Below are 15864 nucleotides of genomic sequence, written 5' to 3' on the forward strand. Positions count from 1 at the left end.
GCAGTTACCTAATGACCAACTACCACTTCCACCACGTGAGGGCTCTCCAGAGTATGTCTGAAGATGCACTCTAGTTAAGCAGACACCAGGGGATGAGGTTTGCGCATGGGGCAGACTAGAATGACATCACAGCAGGGCTTGGAGTAGTCTGGTGGCGGTAGTAGAGGCACGGTAAATTCGTATACCAAAAGCATACACATTAACACTGTTATAAGCCATGATATTTCAATGAGAGAGAGAGAGAGAGAGGGAGGGAAAGAAGGAGAGGGAGGGAGGGAGGGGGGAAGAGAGAGAGAGAGAGAGAGAGGGAGGGAGAAAGGAGGGAAGACCAAGTATGAATGAGCTCAATGATAGAACACATCTCAATTGTCTGAGGCAGTCTTGGGTTTAATCCCTGGCACGAGAAAACAAAAACCAGTGGAATAAAAACACCACGGCTTCCACCTGGGTTTCTACTTTGATAAGCACATCCCAAATTTCAATCCAGTCCACGTGTGATTGGGCGTAAGGTCCTTACTTGCAGAAGTTAACATTGTCCATCAGAAGCCAATCTCCAGACTTCAGGGCATGAACCAACATGCTGTCAACCCATTCAAACGTGCCATGACTGTGGCCACTGGCTGACTGAGATAGCTTCACCCCAAAGCTTCGGAACTCTTCCACAAGTTTGGCAAACTCTGTAATGTCACAGTCATAGCACTTAACTTCAAACCAGAGCAAGAAAACAAAGGGGTCGGGGTGGAGCAGTAACCAATTTCTTTCCACTGTGATTTGTTTAGGATCATCCATTCTGAATACTTTTACACTTCATTTTACTTTCTAAGACAAAGATTTCAGGGTTCTGGCTGCTAATAATGTTTAAATTAATTAACAAGTATGGAAATTTACAAACATATGCCCTGCAGATGGAAACTACGTGGGCAATGGTGAGTGTCTCGTAGATATATGCAAACTCACATACCGGCCTTCGAGCATGAGTTGATTTTATTGTTGAGACGCTGCATAAGCAGCAATACTGCTTCCAGCTTGTTGACAATCTCCACTGTGACACTTCTCCCACCTTCTCCGAGACACTTGGGCTTATAGGTCAGCAGGAAATGACTCCATGCTCGAAGCACCACTTCCCCATCCTCGGCACTGACAAGGAGGCTGTCTCTGACAAGTGCCCGCACCATGCATGCCACTTTCTCCACCAGCTGCCTCCATGGACGAACAAGGTCGACCTGCAATTTCCAGAGAGCAGGAGAGTGTCACGGCCACAGGGCCAGAGGCACAATGCCATCAGCAGCTACCACAGACTCAGAACAGAATGATAGCAACAAGTCTTCCTAAAAAAAAAAAAAAAAAAAAAAAAAAAAAAAAAAACCCAAAGTGGACCAGTTACCTGCTCAAATCCACCCAAAAGCTCTGTAGTGTCCATGGCGCTATTCATAGCCATGATCTTTAACATGTGACCTGTCAGGTGTGCCAGCAGCTGGACCAAGCTGGTCTTGCCCACAGAAGCCGGACCCACAAGGATGACCATCCAGCTCATCTGCACACACTTCATAAGCGACTCCAGAGACTGTAAGGACTGGTGCAGAATCAACAGAGGGCGGCGAGATGGTGGAGGGACATAGCTGCCCCGGGACAGGACTGAGTAGCCCACCTGCAAAGAGACAGACCGTGGACATTTCGAAAGTCTGCCTGGCAAGGGCACCAAGAACCCACAGGAAACAGAATATTGCAGTCCCCTCACCTGGACATTGTAGGGAGTAATATGAAATAGTCTGCTTCCTGTGTAGGGATCAGAATCTGAACCAAACACATCCTTGAACACAGCAATGACCTAAAGGAATATGACAGAGTGAGTCAAAACATAACCCCCTTCCTCAAGAACCTGTCCTTGTAAAATGACCACGTCCAGAAAACATGCATAGTGACTCAAGTCAAGGTTCGAAGACTACCAATAACCATTTCCATTTCAACAAGAAAATGCAGACCCTTCTTTCTAATGCATTAATATGTCAAGGAATTATTTTAGGGAGATGGGGCCATACCCAGTGATGCTCTGGGCTTACTCCTGGCTCTGCACTAAGGAATTATTCCTAGCAGTGCTTGGGGGAACATATGGGATGCTGGGGATTAAAACCAGGTTGGCTGCATGCAAGGCAAATGCCCTACCTGCTGTACTATCGCTATGGCCCCTGTTAATTTAAAACAAGTTTTACTTTTAGAGGAGTAAACCCCAATGGAACTGGGGGTTGGAAGACCCCCTAGGGCCACTCCTGGCAATGATCAGTTCAGTGCTACAGGCCTGACAGTTTGGTGCTTTGGCCAAACCAGGAATGCAGTGCTGCTGGGGGCCACCAGAACCACATCCAGTGGTGAGCTGGGATCAGGAGTGCAGAGGAATGCGGTGCCAGGGATTCAACTCTGGCCTCCCCCCATGCTAGGTGCCTAATTCAGCACTTGAGCTCTCTCTTCAGTCCCAATCAATAAGGTTTTCAATAGCTGTCATGGAGCAGGACAAAGCGCAGAGAAGGCTGAACCATCTGAGCAAGGGATCTGGCTCTGTGGCTCCTTCTGAGACTACACACCTGGCCTTACCCTCTCGTCTGTTGGGAGCCTTTAATGAGAATGGACTTAGTGTGCCATTCACAAGCATCATATAGGCAGGGGGCAGGGGAGAAGAGGGAAAGGGGGAGGGATGCTTGCCTTTCATCTCCGGAATCCCATGTGGTCCCCTGAGCCCTGTCAGGAATGATCCCTGAGAACAGAGTCAGGAATAAGCCCTGAGCACAGCTGAGTGTGGGTCCTTTCCATTCCTCAAGGGGGGAACCCAAAATGCAGAGACTATCATAGTTTCATAAGCTGGGAACTCCAGTGTTAACTTCAACTTATGAAGGGATATTTTCATTTCCATTTATGAATAGAATATCCTCTGCATATTTACATAATACGTAAAATCCTTTGTAATTTTTGTAATCTGACATTTGTTTAATGATCAAAAAAAATTATTCATCTTCTTGTATCACACTCTTGCTTCTCCCCAGTTGTGCCAGGAAAACTAATGAAGGCCTGGGTCTTTCTTACTGAAGGCAGTACCGTTTTTGAGATGATTTGTAATCAACGGGGTCTGGATGGATAAGCAAATGTTGTCCTTCCCCCACACAATGAAGGAGAGAAACAGACACCCTTGTGGGGGGTTTGGTGCTGGAACACTGTCTGCATGAAGTCCTGTCATTAACTACTACAGTTAGGGTGATAATAAAACTAATTGTACCCCCCCAAAGCAAATTATATGCTATAAGCTTAGTCTCATCCCTTAATTTCTGAATTTTTAAGTAGTTTTACTGGGTTTGGTACGATTTGGTTTTTGTTCTCTTCCTTAGGAAGAAACCAACGTTCAGAGGGACAGGAACAGAAACGGAAACTACGAAACTGACCTTTTCTCTGTCTTCCTTGGTTCTCATTCTTTCTCCATAGACCAAAAACACATGCTGAGCAGGGTTATAACTACCCCGGGACTGGTCAACCAGCATCAACTGACACCACCGGAAGAGGTCCCGGAGGTTGAATTCCCAGGGACCTCCTTTTTGCCCCCATTTCTTCTCAACAGTTACTTCGTGATCAATCTAAAATTAAAATATCCATATTAGGAAACATGATCTAACAGGATACACTTACCATAAGTTCCATTAGTGGACTACAGATGCATTATGTAATCCGAAACGGAAATCAATAGGCTTGAGTCAGGCGTCTCCCTCCTCCAAACCAAGACCACTAAGTGCCAGGAATACCCAGTAAGCATTAATATCCACATGCACAACAAATGTGCAATACTGTAACTCCCAAGTGAATAATTTATCTTTAAAAAATTTGGAATTTTAAGTGATATAGTTTTAGGGAGAGCCCGATGATTTGATCTCATTAAAATGAGGGATGGGGATCCCATACCAAAATGCAGCCAGGAAAATAACAATGAATGAAAATAGGTACTTACTTGGTTATTGAAAGCGACCATTTTCTTAACAGTGTTTTTGTCAATAGCAGGGAACAAAGTACTAGCGATGAACTCCATGTCAATTACTGTAAGGGGATCCACAAAGACCTGTAATATCCGAAACACAAAGAGCTACTGAACAGAGGGAAGGAGCCTATCTCCTATGCAGCCTCCAGGTCTAATCTGATCCCTGATACCACATTAAAATTGCCAAGTCCCACCAGGTATGATCCCTGAGCACAGTCAGGAGTAATCCCTGAGCACCATTGGGTGTAGCCCAAAAACAAAACCAAAACAAACAAAAATGTCCAAAACAACACAAAGAGATGCCATCATTTCTCTGCCACCGAAAATGACTGCCATGTCTTAGAATGTAGAATTTATGTTTAATTCTAAAACTGAAATGCCCTAGTTATGTAATTTTCGGTTATAGAAATTACTTTTCTTACATTTTAGGGTACAGAATGATATATCTTTGAAATTTAAAACAACAGACGTTCTTTAGTTTAATTCTAGTAGATTAAAGAAAAAACATGCAGGTAATTCAAGTATATTTAATTTCCTATGTATCTACATTATTAAAAAGGCTCTTTACGTTCTGAATATTAAATATATTAATATTCACTCTAAAATCTGTTCAACTTGAATTATTTCTTAATAAATGTTCTTCTGGGGGTATGGTGCCGCCAGCAGGTCAATCTGTACCTGTGAGGTGAATGCATCAGCAGCCTCATGGCGCCTTCAGACTTCCAGATACCCCAAAATTGCTGCTGTGCCTTTGGCCAGACCCCAAAAACTTGGGGCAAAGTTTACCAAGAAAGTAAACGGCCAAAAGTTAGGTATGTGGGAAACACACCCACAAACCACCTCCGGCTCAGCTATATAACTGGAGGCAAGACCTCTTTGATTCCTGATTGAACTGCTTAATGGACATGATCCCAGAGACTCAGAAACGAATCTCAGAACCCAGTGGCTTTAGGTAGAAATGCGTCTGGTCTCTGCAGTAGGCTACCGGTGCTGGGCCAACCCAGGTGGGAATAGGTTTCGTGCCTTGGCCTATTCCCCCTGGCGGCCCAGTGGCTGCCATCCGTCTGAGGCCACTGGATAGTCACATTTGGGCCCCCAGTGACGAGACACACAGGGCCTCACGGGATGAGGGTGGAGCCAGGTTTGTCCTCCCCACCCCAACGAGACCCCAAGTCACCGTCCACGAATGGCCTCTCTGGCTCCTGATCAAGCTGCTTAACGGCCATGATCCCAGAGACTCAGAAACAAATCTCAAAACCCAGTGGCGTTTGGCAGAAATGCATCCGGACTCCACAGTACGTTACTGTTGCCGGGCCACCCCAGGGAGGAAAGGGTGTTGTCCCTCCACCTGCTCCCTCTTGGCGACTTGGTGGCTGTCATCCTCCAGTGGCCATTGGACGGTCAGACTTGGGCCCGCAGTGACGAAACTTGTTAGGTTTCACGGGATGGGAGGGGGAAGGTAGAGCCGGGCCTGTCCTCCCCACCCTAACTAGACCCCAAGTCATCGCCCACAAACGGCCTCTCTGGCTCCTCATCACGCTGCTCAACGGCCTTGATCCCAGAGACTCAGAAATAAATCTCGAAACCCAGCAGCTTTTGTCAGAAATGTGTCCGGACCCCACAGTAGTATACTGACGCCGGGCCACCCCAGGGGGGAATGGGTGCTGTCCCTCCACCTGCTCCCTCTTGGCGACGTGGTGGCTGTCATCCTCCAGAGGCCATTGGACTGTCAGGCTTGGGCCCACAGTGACGAAACTTGTTGGGTCTCACGGGATGAGGGGGGAGGTGGAGCCGGGCCTGTCTTCCCCACCCCAACGAGACCCCAAGTCATTGCCCACGAATGGCCTCTTTGGCTCCTCATCAAGCTGCTCAACGGCCATGATCCCAGAGACTCAGGAGCAGATCTCTAAACCCAGTGGCTTCTGGCAGAAATCCCTCCAGATTTAAGTGTTAAAATTTCAGAATTTCAGTACCACATGGCCCTACTGCAGCCACACGACATCATATGTTATTCATAACCAGCAATAGAACACAAATTGTTTATTGTTGCCTTTTCAGCAGATCTGAGTGTTGGGGTAAAATCTTAAATAATGGTGGGTCTGGTGTCGAAATAGTGAATGTGATCAAAGTAGAGAGAGAGTAATGTGGAAATCATCTGCCCCACAGGCAGGGGGAGGGTGCGGGATGGGGGTATACTGGGATTTTTGGTGGTGGAGAATGGGCACTGGTGAAGGTACGGGTGTTTCATTGTATGACTGAGACTTAGACCCAAAAGCTTTGTAACTGCTCTCACGGTGATTCAATAAATAAAATTATAAAAAATGGAAAAAGAAAAAAAAAGTAAGGTGGAGTTCATGCACAATTCAATCAGCTAATCAGTGGCTGAATAAATAGCAGTACTCCTACAAAAAAAGAAAAAAAAAGAAAAAAAGAAATGTTCTTTAAAAATGTTCAGCAACATGGGAAATGTGTTCGGTATCTACATGACTGAGACCTAAACCCGAAAGCTCTGTAACTTTTCCCACAGTGATTCAATAAATAAATAAATTATATAAAAAAAAAAAAAATGTTCAGCAACAAATATGTGGTCAGTTTAATCCCTGCCTATCCCATCCCTGGCCCCCCACAAAATAAAACAAATTACTGGGGTCAGAGATGTACACACATACACACACACACAAGCTCTACAGTAAGAATAACAAACATACATCAATAATGATTAACTGGAAAGGAGGATAATATTTATCTTGCTCTTCATAATAATTTTCTGTTCTTGCTCACTTTTCTTTAGTTCAAATTATTACTGTTATATTAATATGTATTTTTGTTTGGGGTGACACCCAGCAGTTATCAGGTCTTACTCCTGGTGGGCTCGAAGGACTATTAGGTGGTGCTGGGGATTAAACCATAGTCAGCCATCTGCATGGCAAGGGCCCTACTCACTTTACTAGTTCTCTGGCCTGAGACTTACAAATTATTCAAATTATTTAAAAAATAGTTTTAACTAAGAATGAGGCCTGAAATCCAAAATGAAACAGTTTAGTTTTCCACCTGCAAAGCCTGAACTCTACTGAAGATACATTCCCCCTACTCCCAGCAAAAAAAAAAAAAAAAAAAAACTTCCTGTACAACCACACAAAAAGTTCAAAGACTGTCCTTTAGCTCAGGAGGCTCAGAGCACTGGCCTTCTAAGTGTATGGTGAAGAGTCCAAACCCCCAGTGTCCCACACGTACCACCGTGATCCTAACGACTCCACAGTTTGAGCCAGGCAGCTCTGCTGTTTGTGAACTCTAGCACCCTAAACCCGCACGAGTGTGTGAGCACTGGACTGGAAAAGATGTACAAAGCACCATAGCCAGGAATTTCCACTTCTGGCAAACACATGTGAAAGCACCCGAGACCCACAGTGAGCACTGTGCCACCATACGCGTGTGCTCAACAAAGGGTGCTCGCCCACAACTAGAAGGGTGCAAACTCTGATGAGCTCTGCAACCCAGTGTGCACGAGCACTTCAGCCAGGTGTGTGCGCCAGCACCCAACAGCAATAACTATGACAAAGGCAAACAAGAGGAGAAGGAAGGGCTGTATATAAATCTAGGCATATATATGTAAATCCGCTTTAAATGCCTATTTAAATGCCTGTGTTGACAGAATCCTAATCACTGTCACTGTACTCAAGTTGATAACATAGTGGACTTTCCAGGACATCAGACAAAGGAGACAAGTGAAGACTACAATCAGCCACACTCATACTCATCACATACAGAGATGAAACGAAGAAGCAGATCACTAACAGTGCTCACGCCATAGCAAGCATCCCCAACCCATCAATCCGCCTTCATTTTCTCTGTGGCAACAGTAAATCTTACCTGCGTGAATCTGTTCAGGAAAGACCGGGGCAAGCCCTTCCTCCCTCCTCCTTGTCTAAAAGGATTCTGACACCCAAAAATCTTCGTCTTTTCGTGCTGTACTTGGAAGTTCATTCCTAACTCAGGAATATAGATTTCTCCTCGATGGTCAAAACAAGCATTAAGGCCTTCCAAAACAGACTGGGAAGCCAGGTTAAGCTATTTGGGGAGGAAAAAAAAAAAAGAAATCACACATTTACACACACAACACATGCATATTTTAACAATTTTAACAGTGATGAAGCAATATGAAGGTGTGTCAGGAAGCTACAGTTCAAACAACACTGGTAAGATTCTATTTTTTAACCTGAGTGGATGGCTAGTATATATTCATCTTATTACTTCATACACATACATTAGAAATATTTGGGATGTATAAAGTAGCAATAATTTTTAAATAAACTAAATTAGTTTTTAATAACTGATAAGGGTCTAAAACGAAACTATCCATTACATATAAAACACATAAAAAACTGCTGAAAAATTAATATAAATACTATATGATCCTGTTACTCTGCTTCTAGCGATTTATACTAAGATAGACATTTTTTAAGCATATTTGAAAATATACAAGCTTATATATTTTCTTGCAACATCATTTACAAGGGTCAAGAATAAGGAAACGGGCCTGAGCTATAGTACAGCAGGTAGGGCATTTGCCTTGCACGCAGCCGACTGGGGTTTGGTCCCCAGCATCCCCTATGGTCCCCTGAACAGTGCCAGGAGTAACTCCTGAGTGCAGAGCCAGGAGTAACCCCTGTGCATCACCAAGTGTGACCGGAAATGTTAAAAAAAAATCCAGAAACAAATTATTCATTCATGGATGAATAACTAAAGAGGTGGTATAAGGCAAGGCAATACAACTCAGTCAATTAAATCTCACCATTTGCCATAACATGATTAGACTTTAAGGGTATTATGCTAAGTGAAAAAGTCATAATTGATCCATGTGAAACATAAAGAAAGCAAATGCAAATGCAAAGTTTTGCATATGTCTTTTAACTGCAACTTTCTCTAGTCTGTTAGTGCTGTTGTAAAGTATTTCTAAAATAAATAGAGAGAGCCAGGCAGAAATTGGATTCAAACACTGAGGAGGCAGCTTTGTTCTGGTCTAGACTGAAACGGTAGGAGCACTTAGAGGTATTCATGAAGACTTCTAAGTGTGCTTTCAGACAGGGGACTATTTAAACTTCTTTTCAAACAATAGCCAGGTGACTTTTCTTTCTACTTTTTGGGGGGGCGGTAGGGGTTATCTTTTTTATACATGAAAGGGTTCTCTTCACCAGAGAATCTGCCTTTCTAGTCAACAGTATAAGCATCTACTCAGAGTGTCCCAGTTCACATTGTGACCCCATCTTAGCAAGACGCAGTCATCTCACCTCATCCAACACAACCCAATGGCCTGCCTTTAAAGCTGCCAGCAAGGGCCCATCACGCCATGCAAACTCTCCTCCTTTGCCACCTTCAACAGGCAAATCAGCTCCAAACAGGTCTGTGATGTCCTACGGAAGGGGAAGGAACAGACAAATGCTAAAATTGTATAACAGATGAACTAGCGCCCAAGACCCTGCATCTAAAATGAACCAGTTTTTCTTCTTACATTCAACAGAGAACAGATCAATCCCAGCACTTCTGACCTGGAGATCAGGGAGGTCCGAGCAAATTCTTATCACAATGCTACAAATACCAATCTACTCCAACTAAAACTCAAGCAGAAGATCTACAGTTTTCAATTTTGACTGTGCTTGCAAATAAACTGAACTTCAAAATAAAAATCAACATAAGCACCAAACCTTGTTTGCAGAGCTGATTTGAAGACATTCTCACCTAAACTGTCATCTGTCTCTTGCATGAGAGTGTTGCAGTAATCATTTTATCACTTTTACATGGCGGGGATAAAACCCAGGGCCTCACACGTGCAAGGCAGGTATTCTAACACGTGCAAGGCAGGCATTCTAACACTGAGCCACATATCTGGCTTTCAGAAAGAACAAAACTAGAGACACATTACAATATATATTAAAACAGGCAACATTTGGAGGTGGGGGGCACCCAGTGGTGCTCAGGGATTACTCCTGGTTCTGTGCTCAAAGATCACCCTGGCAGTGCTCAGGAGACCATAGAGAGTGGTAGGTATTGAATCCCGGTCAGCCACGTGCAAGGGCAAATGCCCCGCCCACACCAAGGCTCTCCAGGACCTGGTAATACAATCTTAAAAGTGAATTAGAGACAAACAAATGGTTCTACATGGAAAGTATCATGCTAAGTGAAATGAGTGAGAAAGACAGGGACAGACATAGAAAGACTGCACTCATCTGGGGAATATAAAGTAACAGAAGGGGAGACGAATACTCAAGAATAGTTGAGATAAGTACCAGGAGGTCCACTTCACAGCTTGGAAGCCAGCAGCACATGCTGGGGGAAAAGGCAGCTTAGATAGAGAAGGGAACACCAAGTAAAGGGTGTTTGGAGGACTCGCTTGGGATATGAGATGCGTGTTGAAAGTAGACTACAGACTGAACACGATAACCACTCAATACTTCTATTGCAAACCACAACACCCTAGAGGAAAGAGACAGCAAAAGGAAATGCCCTGCCACAGAGGGGGGGTAGGGTAGGGGTGTGTGTGTGTGTGTGTGTGTGTGTGTGTGTGAGAGAGAGAGAGAGAGAGAGAGGGGGGGGCGGCTACTGGGTTCATTGGTGGTGGAGAACTGGCTCTACTGGATAGGTACTTTATCATTGTATAACTGAAACCCAAGGCACAAAAGTTTATAAGTCTACAATTGTACCTCAGGGTGTTTCACTAAAAAAAAAAAAAAAATCATTAAAAAAAGTAAAAAAATTTTTTAAAAGTGAATTGAGGCCCAAAGTGATAATACAGTGGGCAGGGCATTTGCCTTGCACATGGCTGACCCAGGTTTGATTCCAGCAGCACCAATAATCCCCGGAGCCACCAGGAGTGATCCATGAGCATAGAGACAGGAGTATACCCTGAGCACAGACAGGTGTGGCCCATACACAAAAATTAGAATAAAGTACCCAGAGAGATTATTATAGGATTCAGAGGTGACTCCTTTTGGAAGGTTTGATTGTAGTCTTACCACCAGAAAATACTGTGGTGCTTACAATGCCATAACTACTTTTGATCAGGACATTCAGAGACACAAACATAACTCCTCAAACCTATTCCCATCAGTGACCGAATCACTAAACTTACCGTCTGCTCTGACAAGTTGATTCGAACAAGGGTATTGCCGGAAGCTTTTGCTAATGCATCCACCAAGCTCGTCTTGCCCACACCGGGGGAACCTTCCAGGAGAATGGGTTTATTCAGTTTTGTAGCTCTTAAGAGCCTCTGTGCGTTCATAGCCGTGGTGCCTGCACTGAGCGTATAGTCCTTTGCAGCACTGGTCCTATTCAGGACAGGTCCTCAAAGGGAGAAAAGCAAAGTCACACGTAAGTCGGGCATCACCACACTATCTGTTAATGTGAAGTGACACTCACCAAGTAGACAGTGGATTTCTGATCTGCAGTGAAAATGCATTGGTGACATTTCAACCCACTCGCGAGCCCCTAAAATGTTTTACCTGAAAAGCCAGCAGCCAACTCTTTTCACCTGTTCCCAATACCCAGAGCTCCCAAGGCCCTATTCCTGACCGAGAAGTCAAACAGCGAGATTGCTTTCCCAATGTAATACAAGAATCACTAGAGCAAGTTTACCTCCTTCATATTTGTGTTTTCCTATACAGCAATCCTAAGAAGTTAGGCGATAAGGGACACCCGGTTCCATATTTTAAAATTTGTATGTTCTGAAGAGATGGTACAGCGGGAAAGGCACTTGCCTTGCACATGGCAGACCTGCACCTCATATGGATCCTGGAGCACTGCCACAAATGACACTCCCAAACAAAACTATATACTTATCTTATGTATGTTATATTAAAACACATATATACATACATACATACATGGTTTTTATTTTGGGGACACCTGGCGGTGCTTAAGAGTCACTCCCAGCAATAACTAGGGACTATACAGTACCAAGTCGGCCTTCCACAGGCAAAGCATGAATTCAGCCAATTGAATCATTCCTCCTCCAACCTCCATATAAAAAAAGTCATCTAAGGGTTTTAGGCCACCAGGAAAATTCAAGACACACCCTTTCCCCCACACTGTTACAGAAGTAAAGGAATAACGGCAGGCTCAGGACTTAATGCTCCTGCCACCAGGTCTCCTGGAAGCTTGGCGGAGTAGAGGGCACAAGAAGCAGAAGCTCTGAGGCGGGCCAACCAAGAGTCCCACACTGAATACTACGCACTGTGCGGGGGGCCCAGCATAGGCACCTAGCCGTTAGATCAGGCTGGCAATACTGTCGAAGAGGGAGAGGTAAAGGGACAGCGGGCCACTGGCAATGCTACAGCCAATGTCCAGCAAACAAAGTCCAGGCTAAACCTTCACAGGTTTCGTTTATCACTAACTAGTAACTGTCTACTGTGCCTACCATTTCATACACAAAACTACATGTGCAGGAAGGAAGAAAGAAAAAAAAATGCCCACGCTAGGAAAACAACAATCTGAAAAGCTCCGAGTACCTTAAAAGAGATCTAATCTAACCTGGGAAGTGGCTCAGTGAGAACATTTGTCTTGCTTCTGTTAGGTCCTGGGTTCAAATCCCAGCACAGACACACACACACAAAAAATACTCAAAAGACATGTAATCCAATTATCTCATTAAATATTGGGGAGAGAGGGGCTGCCAATAAGAATGACAACCAGGACTGAAACCCAACCAGCCCACATTTCACCCTGAATCATTCTTTTAACAGATATTTTCTAAAGGTCTGCCACGACACACGACAGACAAGGAACAGGAGGAAAATGAATGACATGATATCTGTCCTAGAGGGCTCGTGAAGCCCTTTGTAAAAGGTGATCTAGCTTATACACTGTGAGATGAATTATCACTGAAGAAATGTTCTTGTGAGCACCAAGAATAAATGTCTTATATATTTCTCTTTATGACTACAAAAAAAAGAATATATTTCTCCATATCTGTATGTCAGTTACATATTTAAAACATTCCCATAGTTAGGCCTTGTCAGATTATAACTCAGTTAAAAAAAATGATAAACTAAAAACTCACGATGAAAAGGTCATATCTATGACTCACAAGACAATAATCATTTATATAAAGTCATTCTTACCCTTTGGTATAAAAAATGGATGAATTCCCCAAAGATTATCTAGTTCCGTGAATTCTTTGGTCTTAAGTCTGTCATAGATCTTCAATTCACTTTTCTGACAGTCTGTAAGTCTAACAATCTTGGAAAGTTTCTTCATCAGGAATTTCAGGCATTCTTTGCGAGCCAACAGGGCAGTACCAAATCCAGAGGAAGTTGCTCCTGAAATACAAAAGCCCAAACTGGTGAGCAAAGTCAGTTCAAGTATGGCCTAAGCCTCACAATCACTTAGCAGAAACACTAGGGAGTAGGTTCCTAGGAAAACATGCACAAAGAGAGTCCGCCTAATCATTAGAGGAAAGCAGTCTTAAGATGAAAATCTGTCCCCATCTCCCCACAATTAAATATCATCATCAATTCAACAGCAACGTAGTCACATTATACTAGCCTGGAAATAAACAAAGAACAAGTTAGTAACAAATTATAAACAAAGCCTGGAGAGTGACCTCAATGGGCTAAGCACATGTTTTACACGCACAAGGCCTGGGATCATGTCTTGATACCTCATGGTCTCTTGAGCACCAACAGGAATGATTCCCAAGCACTGAGCTGGGAGTAGCCCCTAAGTAACATCAGATGTGGTCCAAATTAAAAAGTAAAAAAAATTACTGGTCACCCTGGTTTCTATTTCTAATCCTATGACAGAAAAAAGCAGAACTTAAATACTGACACTAACTAAACTTCTTCGGGAGGGGATGGGAATATGAGGGGGCCTACATCTGATGGTGTTTGGGGTCTGTTCCCAACTTTGTGCTCAGAAGTGAACCCTCGTGGTGCTCAGGGGACCATATGTGGTCTGGACACTACCAACCATAGAGATTCGAACCATGGTTGCAACCGCTGTAGCTGCAGACAAGGCAAGCCCCTTACTTCCAGTACTATCTCTTCTGACTCTTGAAATACTAAACCAGATGTAATTATAAAAGGTAAAGGTAAAGGCCCTCCCGTTGATCATCGATTTGCTCGAGCGGGCCCAGTAACGTCTCCATCATGAGACTTGTTGTTACTGTGTTTGGCATATCGAGTACGTCACAGGGAGCTTGCCAGGCTCTGCCGTGCAGGTGAGATACTTTCGGTAGCTTGCCGGGCTCTCCGAGAGGGGCGGAGGAATCGAACTTGGGTCGGCCATGTTGGCTGCGTGCAAGGCAAACACCCTACTGCTGTGCTATCGCTCCAGCCCGATGTAATTATAGTAAGCTTAAATAAATGACTCAGGCCAGTATGCATAAATGACAATTTCTGACAAGAAGGAATTTCATCCACTCCTTCAGAATGAAAGACATTTCTAACAGTCTTTTTTCTCTTCATTGCCCTTCACATTTACTAAGTGCCTCGTCTATAAATTACGACAAGTTTCAGTAAATCACATCTCGAAAAAGGAATAAAAATAAAAGGATAGCGCTTCTGAGTCTTACAAATACTAGAGTAAGGGACGGGGTAAGAGAGCTGCTATAACTGAGTAAGGCACTTACTTGCCTTGCACGTGGCCGACCCAGGTTTGCTCCCCAGCATCGCATACGGTCCCCTAAGCACCGCCAGGAGTGAGTCCAAAGTGTAGAGCCTGAAGTAACTCCTGAACCTTGCCAGGTATGGCCCAAAACCCCAGGATGAAAAGGGTAAAAAAAAAACCCACCCTAGATTATGAGTTTCAAAAGAGTTCCAACCAACCATCTGAACTTGCTGTTTCATTCACCCCCTTGACCCTGGTACACTGGTCCCCAACAACTAACAGACACCATACCTGAACCTATTCCATCGATGTACACCAAGCACGCAGCGTGAACAAAGGACATCACAGTGGAGATGGAGTCAGGCCTTTTCGAAGCAGCTTCCTCCCACATTGTGTTCATGAAGTGAACCCAGGACAGAATATCTCTGATGCTGATGACACACCTTCGCCCAAACTCCTGGTGGGTCAGCCAGTCGATGAAATCCAGCATCACCTCGGCAATGTCAAGCCCTACAACACAAAGATGTGCATGGATCTGCCATATATGGTAGTGGGCTGGACTGGAGCCATAGCACAGCAGGTAAGGCATTTGCCTTACACAAGTTTGACCCAGGTTCGATTCCCAGCATCCCATATGGTCCCCCAAGTAATTTTGCCAGGAGTAATTTCTGAGTGCATGAGCCAGGAGTAACCCCTGTGCATCACTGGGTGTGACCCAAAGAGCAAAAAAAAAAAAAAAAAAAAAAAAAAAAAAAATTACAGCAGTGGGCTCCTCAATAGGGCTATGTGACTGGGGGCCCATGGGTGGCCAGAAAGACTCTGTGCTCCATGAAATCATGCAGGTTTTTGCCAATGGACATCAACTGTTCTTCTAAAGAGAGCGTGTCCATAGCTTTGATCGTAGTCCCAAGGAGTTCATCAAACCATAAAAATTAAAATGGCAGCAGTCCCCATTACCATTCATTTGATGATCAGAGGAGGAAGTGACCAAAGAGTGATTCAGGCATGCCCTTGAAGGCATCTGCCCCAACACAAAGTCAAAAGACAGGCTATATGGAGCCTGCAGTTTCTATCTTTTCCCTTTGTTATCACAATTTCCCCTTCAAGAACAGTAAAAGCGCCACTGCAGACAGCTCACAAGTGTGGCGAAATAGATTCTGTGTCCTGGACTATGAACTAATATTATCGTATCGGTTGGGAATTGGCTAAAAAGGCAGATGCTATAGAAAAAGTGCATTCATCTGGGGGATATA

The 15864-nt window shown here is 44.2% G+C and overlaps 1 protein-coding gene across 1 annotated transcript in view; it reads right to left on the reverse strand.

The window, feature by feature from the left end:
- MDN1 (midasin AAA ATPase 1) overlaps positions 1-15864 on the reverse strand; it is a 133407-nt gene that overhangs the window by 62095 nt on the left and 55448 nt on the right. Inside the window, exons 34-44 of the mRNA XM_056125352.1 lie at positions 14903-15121; positions 13126-13323; positions 11139-11350; positions 9301-9423; positions 7883-8080; positions 3986-4093; positions 3429-3617; positions 1739-1828; positions 1385-1648; positions 962-1223; positions 518-677 (exon numbers count right to left, since the gene is read on the reverse strand). Coding sequence (XP_055981327.1) covers positions 518-677; positions 962-1223; positions 1385-1648; positions 1739-1828; positions 3429-3617; positions 3986-4093; positions 7883-8080; positions 9301-9423; positions 11139-11350; positions 13126-13323; positions 14903-15121 — 2023 coding nt within the window. The remainder of the gene's footprint in view (positions 1-517; positions 678-961; positions 1224-1384; positions 1649-1738; positions 1829-3428; positions 3618-3985; positions 4094-7882; positions 8081-9300; positions 9424-11138; positions 11351-13125; positions 13324-14902; positions 15122-15864) is intronic.

Source organism: Sorex fumeus, unplaced genomic scaffold (assembly GCF_029834395.1).
Source record: "Sorex fumeus unplaced genomic scaffold, SorFum_2.1 ptg000054l, whole genome shotgun sequence".
NCBI lineage: Eukaryota > Metazoa > Chordata > Mammalia > Eulipotyphla > Soricidae > Sorex > Sorex fumeus.